The sequence below is a fragment of the Scyliorhinus torazame genome, chromosome 19, assembly GCF_047496885.1.
Source record: "Scyliorhinus torazame isolate Kashiwa2021f chromosome 19, sScyTor2.1, whole genome shotgun sequence".
In the NCBI taxonomy this organism is placed as follows: Eukaryota; Metazoa; Chordata; class Chondrichthyes; order Carcharhiniformes; family Scyliorhinidae; genus Scyliorhinus; species Scyliorhinus torazame.
In genome coordinates this window covers 80,307,912-80,325,168 of record NC_092725.1, presented here as the reverse complement: position 1 = coordinate 80,325,168, position 17,257 = coordinate 80,307,912, and the positions used below count along the sequence as shown (strand labels likewise).

Genomic DNA, 17,257 nt, shown 5'->3' with positions numbered 1-17,257 from the left:
CCACTTTTTAAACTCATTGGAGATGCTGAATCCTTTTTCCAAAAGCACAAGTTGTGCTCTGTTATATGGCTCTGTGTACAGGCACTTTGAATATCACGTCTTTTCACGTATGTTCGTTATTTGGTGTATTCTTGATGTCCTTAATTATATTTGAGAAATTTCTGCTGTTTGTTCCTTACATTAACCTATTTTTCCTTTCTTTCTATTATCATTCGGTGTGACCTCCAGTTGCCGGCATTGTAAATTAAACAAGTTTTTACTCTACATTTGGGAACCTCCCTGCTAACCAGGTGTGTTAGTTAATGGAAATGGCATTAGAGGGCTTTCTGCAACTCATAACAATAGTTTTTCGAGTTTGTGTTCAGTTATGCTTTGTTAATTGTAGGCTTTCCAGGGTCCCAAGTTAGATTCCCGGCTTGGGTCACTGACTGTGCGGAGTCGGCACGTTCTCCCAGTGTCTGCGTGGGTTTCCTCCAACAAGTCCCAAAAGACGTGCTGTTAGATAATTTGGACATTCTGAATTCTCCCTCTGCGTACCCGAACGGCGCCGGAATGTGGCGACTAGGGGCTTTTCACAGTAACTTTATTGCAATGTAATGTAATCCTACTTGTGACAATAAAGATTATTAAAGGTTATTGTTTGCCAGCATTCCACTTACTTTTGGGTGTGGTTATATGCAACTGTGATGTCATTTTTGCGGTGGTGGGGGGGGGGGAGAGGAGGGTTTTAGTTTTAGGTTGTTGACAGCGTCTGCTGGTTTCTTTGTCGGGTCATCTGACTTGGCTCAGTGGCCATCTTGGGTGGATCTTCTGGTTTGTATTAGCTGTATTCCTGGTTTAAGATCTCCTTGGGAATGGCTGACTCCTGTTTGAAGGGAGGTAATTCCAATCTGACTTATTACCCGGAACGTTAGGAGTTTGAATGGCCCTGTAAAACGGTTTGGAGCATATGCTCACTTTAAGGGTCTAAATTCTGGCCAGCACGGCGATTCTAATTGGGAGAGTCTGGTTCTCCTCTTCCTCTCACATTGTGGCTGACCCCAATGATTGATATATGGGCAGCACGGTAGCACAGTAGTTAGCTCTGTTGCTTCACAGCACCAGGGTCCAAGGTTTGATTCCTGGCTTGGGTCGCTGTCTGTGCGAAGTCTGCACGTTCTCCGTGGGTTTTCATCCGGGTGCTCCGGTTTCCTCCCACAAGCCCCGAAAGATGTGCTGTTAGGTAATTTGGACATTCTGGATTCCTCCCTCGTGTATTCGAACAGGTACCGGAATGTGGCGACTAGGGGCTTTTCACAGTAACTTCATTGCAGTGTTAATGTAAACCTACAGTGTTAATGTAAGCCTACTTGTGACAATAAAGATCATTATTATATATAAATTATTTGTGGCTCCCTGTCAATCACCCCAGCAGTTCTGGTCAACGTGTATGCCCCTAACTGGGATATCAATTTCATTGACTGTTAGCTTCCTTCCCCAACCTTGACTCGCACCATTTTATTTTAGGAGGCGATAGAATGTGGTTTTGGATCCTAAATTGGACCGCTGTAAACCCAAATATTATGTCCCCCTCGGGGATGGCCAAGGTTTTATCTTCTTTTATGGCTCAGGTGGAGGGGTAGATGCCTGGCATTCGAATGACATTCCACATGTTCATTATGCGTATTCCTGCACTGACTTTTTCATTTTAGATCGGGTTCTCCTCTCTTGGTAGTAGCTGCTGAGTACTCAGCGATTGCAATTTCTGACCACGCCCCACACTTTGTTGATCTGTTGCTGGAGTCCGGCCCCACCCAACATCCACTCTGGATATTGGATACTATTTTACTGGCTTTGAGCTACTGGCCACTAATAAGGTTGTACATTAGGTACAGCACTCCAGAAGTACTTTGCATGAAAATGGGAAGGCCAGTCGTCTACTGGCTCACCAACTTAAACCCTCCCGTGAGATCCCTCAGATACTTAACTCGGGATGCAACCTTGACCTATCTAGGTCAATGCGGCTTTTAAACCCTATTACTGTGACTTGTATAAATCTGAGCCTTCTGCGGACAAGTCGAGCAGGTCGGATTTACTGGACAGCCTTCCCCATCGCAACTGTCAATGCAGACAATAGTGAGGTGGACTCCTCGTTACGGCTTGACGAGATTTTAAAATGCATTGGCTGACCCATGTAAGGCCTCTGAGCCAGATGACTTTCCGATCAAATTTTTAAAGTAGTTCTCGGAACAGTTCGCACCCTTGTGATTAGATAGGTTTACTGACTCCCTATCCCATGGTTCATTGCCTCCTTGAGCCTCAATTTCCTTGCTCCTCAAGAGGGACAAGAATCGGACCAGTGCAGTTCATACCGACCATCTCGCTTTTAAACACTGATTTTTAAACACTTTTAAACACAGCTCTCTACGGTTTTGCACTCCAGTTGGAGCCTTGCCTTCCAAGTATAATTTGAGGATCAGGCAGGCTTTGTATGGGTTCAAAATTCAAGATTCATTTCAGAAAAAGAAAAATTATCCTTACCTGTTCAAAATAAATAGAATAAAATATCCCTCAATTGTACAGTTTAAAACAACTTCAAATTATGAATGCCAGATTATTAGTTTACTGGTTTACAAATGGTTACTTACTTGGAAAATACACGTGAAACATTTTCTGAATGGCAGTAGAATGTGTGAAACAACCAAGAGAAAGACAGGCAGAGTATTGCTCCAGGAAGAACGCCCCAAATACTACTTTCTCCTGCACCGGAGCCACAAAGGATATGTTCGGCCTAAACATGTAGAAAATGCCAAGACCCAGGAAGAAAAGACAACCTGCGAAAGAATGTAATAAATGGTTTGAATCAAAGAAATCAGTGACATCATGTATCAACACTTAAAGAAATTTAGTTGATTAATGTTTCATTAAAAACATTTTTGGAACCAAATTTAATGGTTTATTGGAGCCAACAACCTAGTTGCTGAAAATAAGAGACGGGGGAACATGGATTTATAAGCATACTAGAAACATAAATAACTAGGCAGAATAATTATTATAGAGCCAGAGGTTTGCAGCACAAAAAGAGATCCTTTGACCCATCATGTCTGCGCCGACCACCAAGCATCTATTCTAATCTGATTTTTCAGCACTTATCTATAGCCTTGTATGCTATGGCGTTTTAAGTGCTTATCTAAATGCTTCTTAATTGTTGTGAAGGTTCTCACTTCTACCACCCTTTCAGACAGGGAGTTCCAGATTCCCACCACCTTCTGAATGAAAAAGGTTTTTTTCAAATCCCCTCTAAATCTCCTGCCCCATTACCTTAAATCGATGCCCTGGTTCCTTCCTATCTACCCCATCTATGTCCCTCAATTTTGTACTCCTCGATGAGGTACCCCCTCCAGCCTTCTCTACTTTGGAAAATAACCCCAGCCTAACCAGTCTCTTCATAACTGAAACACTCCAGCCCAGGCAACATCCTGTGAAGCTCCTGTGCAATCACATCCTTCCTATAGTGAGTATGATGACCAAAACTGCACACAGTACTCTAGCTATTCTATACAGCTCCATCATAACCTCCTGTCTGATAAAGGCATGTATCCCATAGGCCTTCTTAACCACCATATCTACCTATCCTGCTGCCTTCAGGGATCTGTGTGCATGCACCCAAAGGTCTCTCTGGTCCTCTGTACTTCCTAGCATCCTACTGTTCATTGGGTATTCCCTTGCTTGGTTAGTCCTCCCAAATTGCAAGCACCTCATACTTTTCAGGGTTAAATTCCATTTGCTGCTGTTCTGTCCATCCGACCAACATCTATATCATTGTTATATAGGCAAGTTGAGGAGTTGTGATTTATACACTTCAGATAAAAAGTCCTCACCCCTTAAGGCAGAAAAGTGAGCATCGATGAAAAGGAGGAAAAGATGGAGTCGAAAGTGACCTCAGCTAAGGTCATAGTAGATCACATATAACAAGATTTTTCAAAGTGCGGGTCGTGACCCACGGATGGTCGCAGGCAGTGTCAGGAAGGTGGAGGAGTGATCGGTCGCAGTGTTCCTGCAGTGGTCCGATTGCGGGAGAAGTCCCCAACGGCCATAACTGGCATTTTTATTGAGAATGGTTGCTGCCTTTTAGATGATAAGGAAATTAGGCTGTGTGCAGTCATCAGCCAGAAGCGGCAGCTGTGAGCAGGGCATATGCTCTGCATGTACACTTGACGTCAAGCACCCTGTGTATACCTGTTGTTGCCAAATCACAGAAGAAAACTCCTTCCATTTTCTAGCAAGCAAAGCAAGAGGACTGTGAAGGTGAATCATTTTCTTACAGGTAAGAAACAGCCAGAGATACAAATAGGCAGTGTACCGACTGGCCAGAATCTCTCACTTGAATCTGCTGGAGAGAGCTGCTCAGGAGAATCCAGGGCAGGGTAGAGCAGTGCTAGTTTGCGCTCTATACCGAGCTCCATGGCCTCTGGTTAACAACCTCAAAGAAGAAATTTAACTCAGGGTCAAGGCAGTATTAAGACTATTTCTTGAGATATGGTTTTGTCAATTGTGCCAATGCAAATTATGATGCTAAGCCATATGTGTCATAGGCAGGAAGCATTGGCAAATGAGAGAAGACATTTCAAATTTTAACAGAGAAACGGTGGTGAAAAATTTATTTTGAGGTTGAAACCCCAGAGTTAGTTATTAACTTACAGCTGATTCAAAATGAAAAAAACTACGCTCCTGTACCAGAACTGTGATAGCAGATTAACGCATGCCAAAAGCCCAGGAGGCTGTGTTCTAGAGTGGAATCTCCCAAGAGTAGCCAGTTCGGAGTAAACAAACTTTGTGCTGTTGCCCTTCACAATGACCTGCATGTGCAAGGTTGGATTTTCCATTCTCACAATGATGAAGACGGCACAAAGGAACTGGCTGACCTCTGCAACTGATTTGTGCAATGTCTTCTCTTTCTGTGAACCTGATTGGAGTGAGATTGTGAGGATAAAGAGGTTACCCTTTCACATTAAAGGTAAGTGAACATGGCCCCGCAAATCACTTCAGCCTGGATAGGATCCCTACATTGGGACATGCTACTGATAGGGTAGTCTGCACCTTTGGTGACAGCTTGGTTTTTTCTTCTTGAGCTCTAGATTCCATTCACATTTACTAGCTGTTCCTGTTTCTAATTTTTCCCTCATCTCAAAAGCAAAATACTGCAGATGCTGGAAATTGGAAAAAGAAACAAAATAAAAATCAAGAAATATTCAGCAGTTCAGGTGTACTGAATCTGCTATTTGATGTTCTTTGTGTCTCTTAATGTCTTAATCACTTCAACCATTTAGCTGCGGAGAGGGGGATGCAGGGCAGACAGTAGCAAGGGAAGGGTGGTGGCGCTCATTGGGCTCCCCCTTCCCAATGTTCAGTCCCTCGATCAGACAGGAGTGCCTTTGATCAAGGGACCAAATCACATGCTTTTTCTGGATCAAAGCATGCCACCAGAGAGAGAAGATTCTGCACAGCTCTACAACTACAAATGGCACACAGCCGTGGGAGATTTTCGGGGAGTAGAGAAAAGAAAGGAGAAACCAGGGCTCCTGCTCCTGTCCAACTGGAAGTTGATGTGCATTGACATCTGATGAGGGGGGGGATGATTTGCTCTTGCTAACTTCCATTTCTCACGCCAACTGCAGTGTGGGGACAGCAATGGGCTTGACAGCATGAAGGCAAGGCACAGGAGAGCAACACGATTCAGAGTCAATGGCCTCAAAATAGGAACAGGGTAGTGCTGTGAGCGAAGTCTTTAGTGTTCTCTCTTGCTCACCTCAAGTTTGAGATAATTATTAGCTTACAATTCAATGAATGAATGAGCTTCAAAGGGCACATCTAGCTAGTTCAGTGAAAAATAAAAATAAAAACTTTATCTCCTTTTACAGGCTAAACAGTTGGCTTGTAATGCAGAACAAGGCCAGCAGCGCAGGTTCAATTCCCGTACCGGCCTCGCCGAACAGGCGCCGGATTGTGGCGACTAGGGGCTTTTCACAGTAACTTCATTGAAGCCTACTTGTGACAATAAGTGATTATTATTATAAAAATAATTTTTATTAGGGTTTTCGACAAAATATCAACATCAGAATGAAAAAGAAACCCAATAGAATTAAATACAAGAACAAAGTAAAACAACCCCGTGCCTCCCTCTACATAATTAATAAATTAACAACCCGAGTTAACACAAAGCAAACATAGCAAAAATATACACCCCCTCAGATCCCCCAGGGTAATAAACAAAAATAAAATAGACCCCCCCCCCCCCCGGTTGCTGCTGCTACTGACCATTGTCTACCGTTGTGCCAGGAAATCCAAGAATGGTTGCCACCGCCTAAAGAACCCTTGCACCGATCCCCTTAGGCGAATTTCACCCTCTCCAATTTAATAAACCCCGCCATATCGTTGATCCAGGATTCCACGCTTGGGGGCCTCGCATCCCTCCACTGAAGAAGAAGCTTCGCCAGGCTACCAGGGACGCAAAAGGCCTCTTTCGCCTCCTGCACTCCCGGCTCGCCTGCAACCCCAAATATTGCGAGCGCCCAGCCCGGCATGACCCTGGATCCTACCATCCCCGATACCGTACTCGCCCCGCCCTGCCAAAATTCCTCCAGCACTGGGCATTCCCAGAACATATGGGTGTGATTTGCTGGGCTCCCGAAGCACGTAACACACCTGTCCTCTCCCCCAAAGAACCAGCTTATCCTTGTCCCGGTCATGTGTGCCCTGTGCAGCACCTTAAACTGTATGAGGCTGAGCCTTGCGCACGAAGAGGGAGAGTTCACCCTCCCTAGGATCATCTGCCCACGTCCCCTCTTCGATCTCCTCTCCCAACTTCTCCCACTTTACCTTTCAACTCCACCACCGAGGCCTCCTCCTGCATCACCTGGTAAGTTTCCGAGATCCCCCCCCCCCCCCCCCCCCCCCCCCCCCCCCCCCACGAGAGCACCCTGTCCTGTGCGTGGCAGCAGCCGCGGGAATTCCACCACTTCCCACCTGACAAACGCCCTTACCTGTAAATATCTGAAGGTGTTCCCCGGGGGGAGCTCGTACTTCTTCTCCAGTTGACGCAGGCTCGTGAACTTCCCGTCCACAAACAGGTCCCCCCAAACTTCTTATCCCTGCCCTGTGCCACCCAGAAAACCCTCCATCTATTCTCCTTGGGACAAACCGGTGGTTCCCCCGTATTGGGGTCCACACCGAGGCCCCAACTACCCCCCTGTGCCACCTCCACTGCCCCCAGATTTTGAGGGCAGCCGCCACTACCGGGCTCGTGGTATACCTCATTGGAGGGAGTGGCAGCAGCGCCGTTGCCACACCTCCAGATTCGTACCCTCACAAGACACCGTCTCCAGCCTCTTCCATGCAGCCCCCTCCCCCTCCATCACCCACTTGCGCACCATCGCCGCATTGGTGGCCCAGTAGTTGGTTGGGCAGTGCCAGCCCCCCCCCCCCCCAATCCCTACTCCGCTCCAGGAACACCCTTCTCACCCTCGGAGTCCCTCTCGCCCACACATACCCCGTTATGCTCCCATTGACCTGCCTAAAGAAGGCCTTCGGGATAAACATGGAGGGGCACTGGAACAGGAACAAAAACCTCGGGAGCACCGTCATCTTAACTGACTGCACCCTACCCGCCAGGGACAGCGGCAACACGTCCCACCTCAAACTCCTCCTCCATTTGCTCCACCAGCCTCGTGAAATTAAGTCTATGCAGGGCCCCCCCAGCTCCGGGCCACCTGGACCCCCAAGTACCTGAAAGCTCCTCTCCACCCTTTTTATTGGGAGCTCGCCAATCCCCCTCTCCTGGTCCCCTGGGTGAACCACGAACAACTCGCTCTTCCCCATGTTGAGCTTGTACCCTGAGAAATCCCTGAGGATCCTCATTACCTCCAGCATTCCCCCCCACCGGGTCCGCCACATATAGCAGCAAGTCGTCCGCATAGAGCAACACCCTATGCTCCTCCCCGCCCTGCACCAACCCCCTCCAGTTCCTCGACTCCCTCAGTGCCATAGCCAGGGGCTCAATCGGACAGAGGACACCCCTGCCTCGTCCCTCGATGCAACCAAAAGTATTCAGACCTCCTCTTGTTCATGGCCACACTCGCCATCAGGACCTCGTACAACAACCTAACTCACCTAACCAAACCCCTCCCCAAACCCAAACCTCTTCAGCACCTCCCACAAGTACCCCCACTCTACCCTATCGAAGGCCTTCTCAGCGTCCATCGCCACCACTATCTCCGCCTCCCCCTCCCTCGCCGGCATCATAATAACGTTCAGGAGCTTCCGCACCTTCACGAATCCAGTCTGGTCTTAGTGGATCACCTGCGGACACAATCCTCAATTCTCGTGGCTAAGGCCTTCGCCAGCACCTTGGCATCTACATTTAACAACGAAATTGGCCTGTAAGACCCACACTGCAGGGGATCCTTGTCTCACTTCAGGATCAAGGAGATCAGTGCCCAGGACATCGTCGGGGGCAAAGCCCCCCCCCCCCTCCCTTGCCTCATTGAAGGTCCTAACTAGCAACCGGCCCAACAGGTCCACATATTTCTTGTAGAATTCGACCGGGAAAGCGTCCAGCCCCGGTGCCTTCCCCGCCTACATGCTCCCTATCCCTTTGGCCAGCTCCTCCAGCCCAATCTGGGGGCTCAATCCCACAACCAGTTCCCTCCTCCACCTTCGGAAACCTCACTTGGTCCAGAAAGCGGCCCATCCCTCCCTCCTCCCGTGGGGGCTCGGACCGATACAATTCCTCATAAAAGTCCCTGAAGACCCCATTGATGTCAACCCAACTCCGTACCACACTCCCTCCCCCATCCTTAACTCCCCCGATCTCCCTAGCTGCGTCCCGCTTCCGAAGCTGACGCGCCAGCATCCGACTTGCCTTTTCCCCATACTCATAAATCACCCCTGGGCCTTCCTCCACTGTACCTCCGCCTTCCTGGTGGTCAACAGGTCGAATTTGGCCTGGAGGCTACGCCTCTTCCTCAACAATCCCTCCTCCGCATACCTCCCGTCTACCCTCGCCATCTCCCCCACCAGCCTCTACTTCTGCTCCCTAATGGAGATCAGCTCTCCCCTAACCACCACCTTCAGCGCCTCCCATACCATCCCCACTCGGACCTCCCCGTTATCGTTGGCCTCTAGGTATCTCTCTATGTGTCCTCGGACCCGCTCACTCACCTCTTCGTCCGCCAACAGCCCCACCTACAAGTGCCACAACAGGCGCTGGTCCCTCCCCTCCCCCAACTCTAGGTCTACCCAATGCGGGGCGTGATCTGAAATGGCTATCGCCGAGTACTCGGTATCCTCTACTCTCGCTATCAGCGCCCTACTCATAATGAAGAAGTCGATCCGGGAATAAGCCTTATGAACATGCGAGAAGAATGAAAATTCCCTAGCCCCCGGCCTTGCAAATCTCCAAGGGTCGACCCCTCCCATCTGGTCCATTAACCCCCTCAGCACCTTAGCCGCTGCCGGTTTCCTACCCGTCCTAGACCTGGAGCGATCCAGTGCCGGATCCAACACAGTGTTAAAGTCCCCCCCCCCATTATCAGGCCCCCCACTTGCAAGTCCGGGACCCAACCCAACATGCGCCGTATAAAACCTGCATCATCCCAGTTCGGGGCATACAAATTGGCCAGCACCACCCTCTCCCCTTGCAACTTACCACTTACCATTACGTACCTGCCGCCATTGTCTGTCACAATGCTCGACGCCTCGAATGACACCCTCTTTCCCATCAAGATCGCCACCCCCCCGATTTTTGGCATCCAACCCAGAGTGAAACACCTGACCTACACACCCCTTCCTCAATCTTACCTGGTCTGCCACCTTCAGGTGTGTCTCCTGGAGCATGACCACATCCGCCTTCAGCCCCTTCAGGTGCACGAACACCCAGGTCCGCTTGAACGGCCCGTTCACATTCCAGGTTATCAGCTGGATTGGGGGGCTACCCGCCCCCCTCCCGCACCGACTAGCCATTACCCCTCCTTGGCCAGCCACGCACCCGCACTCCACACCTGGCCTGTTCCCCACGGCGGCAGACCCCCCATCCCAACCCCCTCTACCCCGCAGCTAGGATCCCTCCTCGCTGCTTTACTCCTCTCCCCCCCCCCCCCCCCCCCACATTGCGCTCCGGCAAGTCAGCTGACTCCTGCTGATCCCGGCTACTCCCGCCTCTCCTTCGACTCCTCCCATTGTGGGACATACCACCCTCCTCCTCCTCCATTACCCATCCAAAGGTGTCTGCCTCCCCCTTCCATCCCAAGCGTGGGAAACAACCCTCGCTTCCCCGCCCCGGCCCCCTCCAGTGCGGGAAAATGCCCTGCCCAGCCCCGCCACCTGTCGCTGATGGGAGCGGGGTCCTTCCAGGGGCCCCTGGAGCTGGAAGGGGCCCATAGAATGCTGCCGAGGAGGCCCAAGGCTAACGAGCCGCTGCGGGCGGTGTTGGTGCGGTTTCATCGGTTCGCTGATCGGGAGTGCGTGCTCAGGTGGGCCAAGAAAGAGAGGAGTAGGCCTAGTCCCCTCACCCCCGACTCGGACCTCCCCCCTCCCCCGCGGGGCCCCATCCCCCTACCGGCCATCCACCCCTACTCCATTTACTTAACCCCCCCTCCAAGAGCCCACCCGACAGACCCAACCAAAACAGTGCCCAACCCACCCTAACCACCTTCATCGAACCAAACAGAAATAAGAGCAAAGAACCCCCCCTCAAAGTGTAACACCCCAACAGCAATCCCCGACCACCCACCCCGACCCTCAGTTTGTGTCCAGTTTCTCGGCCTGGACAAAGGCCCACGCCTCCTCCGGAGACTCAAAATAATGATGCCGGTCCTTGTAGCTGACCCACAGTCGCGCCGGCTGCAGCATGCCAAACTTCACCCCCTTCCTGTGCAGCACCACCTTCGCCCGATTGTACCCGGCCCTCTTCTTCGCCACCTCCGCACTCCAGTCCTGGTATATTTGAACCTCCGCGTTCTCCCACCTGCTGCTCCTCTCTTTCTTGGCCCACCTGAGCACGCACTCCCGATCAGCGAACCGATGAAACCGCACCAACACCGCCCGCAGCGGCTCGTTAGCCTTGGGCCTCCTCGGCAGCATTCTATGGGCCCCTTCCAGCTCCAGGGGCCCCTGGAAGGACCCTGCTCCCATCAGCGAGTTTAGCATGGTGACCACATAGGCCCCCACGTCCGACCCCTCCAGCCCCTCCGGGAGACCCAGAATCCGCAAATTCTTCCGCCTCGACCGATTCTCCATCTCCTCGAACCGTTCCTGCCATTTCTTGTGGAGCGCCTTGTGCCTCCACCTTTACCGCCAGGCCTAAGATCTTGTCCTCGTTGTCGGAGGCCTTTTGTCGGACCTCGCGGATCGCCGCCCCCTGGGTCGTCTGGGTCTCCAGCAGCTTGTCGATAGAAGCCTTCATAGTCTCCAGCAGGTCCGCTTTAATCTCCCTGAAGCAGCGTTGGATAACCTCCTGCTGCTCCTGCGCCCACTGCATCCACGCTGCAGGGTCCCCGCCCGCCATCATTTTGCTCTTCTTCCCTCAACTTCTTTGGGTGCACCACCACTTTTTTAGTCGCCCCGCTCCTGGTGCAAGCCATACACGGTCGGGGAAGTATTGCAATCTCCTTCCCACACTGGGAAACGTCGAAAAAATGCCATTAGGGGCACTGAAAAGAGCCCACAAGTCCAATTTTAGTGGGAGCTGCCGAATGTGTGACTTAGCTCCGCATAGCCTCAACCGGAAGTCCCAATTATTATTACACCCCATTCAGATCTCAGCCTTATTGAGCATGAGGAATTGGAGATGATAAGGAGAATGGCAAGAATGATAAAACAGTTCCCAAGATATTGCTGGATTTTTCCCAGCAGACAGCTCAGCAATAACACTGGACATTGACAAATGCCTGCATGTATGCCTTGGGAATAATAGGGTTGGATACGTCATTTCAACTTAACGGTGACCTATTATTGGATTTTTAAAAAATTCGTTCACCTCAGAGCATACATCTTTGAATTGAATATTTTCCTTCAGTGCATTGCACATAGGACTGAAAATTCCCCCTCAGCTGCCTCTCAACTGGCATCCAAGTCTAGAAGGAATGTCCATCTTTACAGAGCGATTTGCTCATGCTGAGCGGTTCCGTGCAAGGAGGCAGTATGCAACATTCCTCTATAAAAATCCGAAACGCCTCCTGTATAAAATTAAGTAATTAACGCCAAAACAGGCCAAACCCAACAAACCATGCCAATAAACATTCATACCCCTTTATTTCTGGAGAGATTATTCCTCAAGAGCCGCTTCTAAGATCATGCACCAGTGGTTAGTACTGAGTTAACAGCTTTGCTGTATACTGTACCTATGAGATGTGTCCAAATGTTCAAGGTTTCCGTGTGGATCCTAAATATACTTCTTAAACAGGCACGAAAAGATGGCATTGGTGGCCTGTGGCCATGCAGGAGGTAGTCATTGTCCTTCAGCCAATCAGGAAGCACATCATGGGGAATGACACGCCATCGCCCCTCCCATACCTGTAACAGGAACAGTTGTATTGAACAAACCCAATAGCATATTTCCCAGTTCTAAATTTGAGATTATGAGTGTAATTTTAACTGAACTGGTTGAGCAGATGGGCACCTGTTGTTGAAGTCGCCTGATTTTAGCTCCAATAAAATCAAAGGAATGAAAATCAGGTAGGTGATCCCCTCCAGCAGGCTACCATCCAGGTGGCAGAGTTGAATATTACCTCCGTCAAAAAGCAATGTTTTCTCATCAATTGTTGGATCAATTTAAAAATCAGCATTAAAAATATCACTGGAGTCAGTGAACTTCTGCTGTATATTTTAAGCAAAACATGCAAACCACTGCAGATAAACTGATAGGAAACAAATTGAAGAAACGTTTACCACATTACTGTCAACTGAATAAATCACATTTTCTGCACAAATCAGATCAACGTGCAAAAATAAAGTCTAACACGTGTATAAAACATAGTTGTGTTAAAACATCTCAGTAGCTGCTTTGAAGAAACTGGAGAGCTCCTTGCTTAAATGGTGAAATGTGTACATACACATATCAGCTGAAGACCAGAGGGATAAAAATGTTCCCAATGCTGCAGTTCTGGATTCCTGCTATTATTATTCTTCTGGATTCCTGCTATTATTATTCCTCTGTGCTACAGAAATTGAACTTTACCTGATAGTCAGTGAGCAAGTGTAGTTGTGCCAGATTTGAATATAGAACAACTGTTTTAGGTGGAAAGAATTGGGAAGGAATTGACTCAGAAAACAATTAGCAGAGCTCTGGGTAGATAAATCAAAGGACCCTGATGGCATTCATCCTAAGCCATTGATAGAGAGGAGATAAAAAGATATTTCAACCCTCCTTAAATATGCAAATCATTTTGAGAGAATCTATGTATCAAACTTGTTCAAGAAAGGAGAGAATGACAAACAACAGAACTTATCAGTTAGTCGATCAGTTTTGGTCAATCTCAATCAAAATTTGCTCAAATTAGTGAACATTTTGAAATGTAGGAATAAATTGATCTCGAACTGCAACAGCCAGGGGACTGTGAAAGGCCATAAGATCATGGACATTAGCGTTAGCAGACTTTAATAATTTTCTTAGAGGAATCTCCCTAAATTGTATTTAGAGCTTTGGTGAGACCACATCTGGAGTAGTGCATGCAGCTTAGAGGCGGTGACAGCAAAAGCTCACTAGATTGGTTCTTGGGATAGGATGGCTGTCCTACGATGAGAGGCTGAGTAAATTGGGCCGATACTCTCGAGTTTAGAATGAGAGTTGATTTAATTGAAACAAACAAGATTCTGAAGGGGTTTGACAAGGTAGACACTAGGTTTTTTTCACTGGCTGGGGAATTTAGAACAGAGGGGCACAATCTCAGGATAAGGGGTCAATCATTTATGCTCTGTCAGAGAGTACACTTAAGAGTGTGATAGATGGATGTGCAGAGGACGCAAGAAAGTAGAGTTGAGGCAGATGAACAGCCATAAATGTACTGAATGACGGAGCAAGCCCGAGGGTTTGTATTGACTACTTCTGGTCCTATTCTTTATGTTCTTTGTAGGACAGGGGGTTTCCCCTCCGCCCCCTTCCTATTAAAAGGGAGTAAGCAGAGTTTGAGTCTTGAGAATTCAGTGCTGAGACCGACAATACCTACCTTTTAAGATTGGGCCATAAACTTGAATGGAGTAGCAGTCAGATTGCTACTCCACTCCTGTTTACATACAACAAAATCTTTCCCACTAAACCTTCCAACTTGGGCCAAATGATAAAAGTGCAATGAATGGACAAAAGGAAGACAAGCCCATTTCCCCCCCCCCCCAAACAAGCCCATTTCTCCCCCCACCCCCACGCAACGCTTAGCAGCCATAAAGCAGGTACGTTTAAAGGTCTAGTCACTTTGTGAAGCAGGGAGTGTGTAAGGCAAGTGGGCAGGATGGACAAGGGTGGCAGGGGAGAGGACAAGTGGAATGGGATTGGGTGGTCAGTGTGGGATGATAGGGGGTTGGGTAAGACAGTCCAAATCATCTGAAGGTTGCAATTTAAATTGGAGTATTGGATGGTTCTGAGTGCATGGTAATTTCCCAAAAGTCTCAACTTTGAGCTATTGCCATGCAATCCTTCTGGGTTGGTGGGGGTGTTACGCAGCACATATTTGGGGTACCTCACTGGTATGACTCCCCGGAATTCGAAGTTATGACCCAAAGAGTCTAGTAATGGGGAAACCCACATGGAATACTATATGTAGGCCATCATGGATCCTCACTGTCCTGTGGTGAACATTTGTACTGGGGGTTGGATAATATGTCCAAGCTTTTGTCTTTGTGAGCCAGGTTGATTATGTACTTGGGTATCTTAGATTTAAAATATGTGGGCCTGTGTGCAATTAAAATTTACAGATTTTGGTGCTCTGACTGAGAATTTATCCAAAAGAGGCAACAATGTTAAAATCAGTCCTTTGCATAACTCTAGGCCCACAACATTCTAACTATTTTAATTAAGTCAGTTTTAAAATTGAATATAGTCTTCCATTTCTGGTATCCAATCAAACATCTCAAGCCTCAGTCATATTTAAAATCAAGCAAATCCTGTGCTCTGGTTGGCAAATCTGGAGTTTAATATTTGTTTCTGTAATTTCTGGGTTATGAGCAGGATTACAGTATAAAATAAGAACACGTGACCTGGGCTTCATAAATTCCTAACATATTTCTCATTCACCTTCATTTCTTATTTGCACTTCATTGATTTTTTTAAAGTTTAAAAAAAAATAATCACCTGCTTATTACCATATTCGGCATTAATTTAACTACTTTGTACAACTGTTCCAGTACAGCTTTACAACTTGTTGCTCGTGTACTCAGTTAAGTTAGGCTTAAGTTAAAAATTGTGGCTTTCAATTTCACTAAAAGCACATCAAACTTTTGAATACTGCTTTCTCTAGGACTATTCCAGGCTGTTTGTGTTCTCTTTTGTCAGTGTAGATGAGCAATAATCTTTATTGACACAAGTAGACTTACATTAACACTGCAATGAAGTTACTGTGAAAAACCCCTAGTTGCCACATTCCAGCACCTGCTCGGGTACACGAAGGGAGAATACAAAATTCCAAATTACCCAACAGCACTTCTATCGTGACTTGTGGGAGGAAGCCGGAGCACCCAGAGGAAATCCACGCCGACACGGGGAGAACATGCAGGCTCCACAAACAGCGACAAAAGTCGGGAATTGAACCGGGGACCCTGAAGCTGTGAATCAACGGTGCTAACCACCTGCTTATTACCATTTTCGGCATTAATTTAACTACTTTGTACAACCGTGCTGCCCTTATCAGAACAAATACAACTTTCTACTTCTTGAATGGGAAATTGAGTTCTTTCCCACCATATCTATCTGCAGTCGATATGAGCAATTAAAGGTCTCAGTTTAGGGCCATTTACTTCTTGCCTTATCAGGTGTGCTCTAACTGCGAAGAAGAAATACATAAGGGTTTCCAAACATGAAATAATCTGCTTTGTGCTAGTCCCCACTTTCAAATATACTGATAGGCGTGAGCCTCAAACTGCTGTTAAAATAAGTGGCAATTGAATAGATTATGTATTAAAGAGGGCCAAAATTGCTATGCAGTCGCTTGATCTTGTTTCATGACAGTTGGATCATGGTATTATTAATTACATTGCCTCCTAAGAATTGTGCCTATCAGGTGGTAATCCAAATTTAATTTACTCTCTCCCCAAATGTTTACTTTAATAGAACGGCATCTTTGGTATGCAATATAGTGCATAGATTTAAGCACCACTTATAACTGGTTACATGGTTATGACACAGAGGAGCAACTCAAAATAAAATTTATCAGGAGTTCAATCACATTTTAGTTAAAAGAGCCTTGACTTTTTACTCATTTCTATTAGGTAATGAGACCTAATTGTAACAGACTCAATTTCTTTCCTGGTACTGTGACAACATCTCTCTCTACTGGTCATGCCAAACAAGTTCGAATATAAAAGACTTGCCCAGTGCATAAATCAGAAAACCAGCACATAGAGGTTCAGTTAAAAAAGTGAGGATTACACAAAAATTAAAGAACAAATTCTGTTGGCAGTTCTTTTAACTTTAGGCACATTACGTCCCACAGTTTTAAATGAATAGCTCATAAGTCATTTTGGTACATTTCAGTATGTATGCCTGCAAAACTCAAAACCAATAACAGACTATTTTCCTTTGGAAGCAGTGATTTAAGTGGAGAGAAACGGAATGGAATTGGACTCAGTGTTGTGACTGTTAAGTGAACTTGAGGCAGTTGCAGCATGAGGAAATTGACACCACTATGGGCAAACTAACTGCAAGCCTAAAGACAAGTAATCTGTTGCACTAGATTTACTACCATACTAGCCTACACAAATGATTGATCATATGCACAAGTTCATTTGTAAACAGAAATAAACTATTGGACTATAGGAACAGTTTACACACAGATTGCTACTTCATTAGAGATTAGGGATTTTATTAAAAGATGCAATCAGATTCTAATTATCACAGTGAATAGTCATGGTGACCACTCACAAAAGAAGCTTGTTCATGGAAATGCAGATTCAGGAAACTCAATTGGTGATGCAATTTAATTTGACCTTTGTTAACACTGAATAATAAGAAATAATAGACAGTAGAGGCTATTCTGCCTTCTGTTCATGCTCTGTCATTCAATAAGATCATAGT

General features: G+C 47.2%; 1 protein-coding gene across 1 annotated transcript in view; it reads right to left on the bottom strand.

Annotated features, from left to right (window-relative positions):
* LOC140396251 (adiponectin receptor protein 2-like) overlaps nt 1–17,257 on the bottom strand; it is a 113,079-nt gene that overhangs the window by 12,254 nt on the left and 83,568 nt on the right. Inside the window, 3 exon segments of the mRNA XM_072484601.1 lie at nt 2,628–2,712; nt 2,715–2,813; nt 12,378–12,549. Of these exon segments, the coding sequence (XP_072340702.1) occupies nt 2,628–2,712; nt 2,715–2,813; nt 12,378–12,549 (356 nt within the window).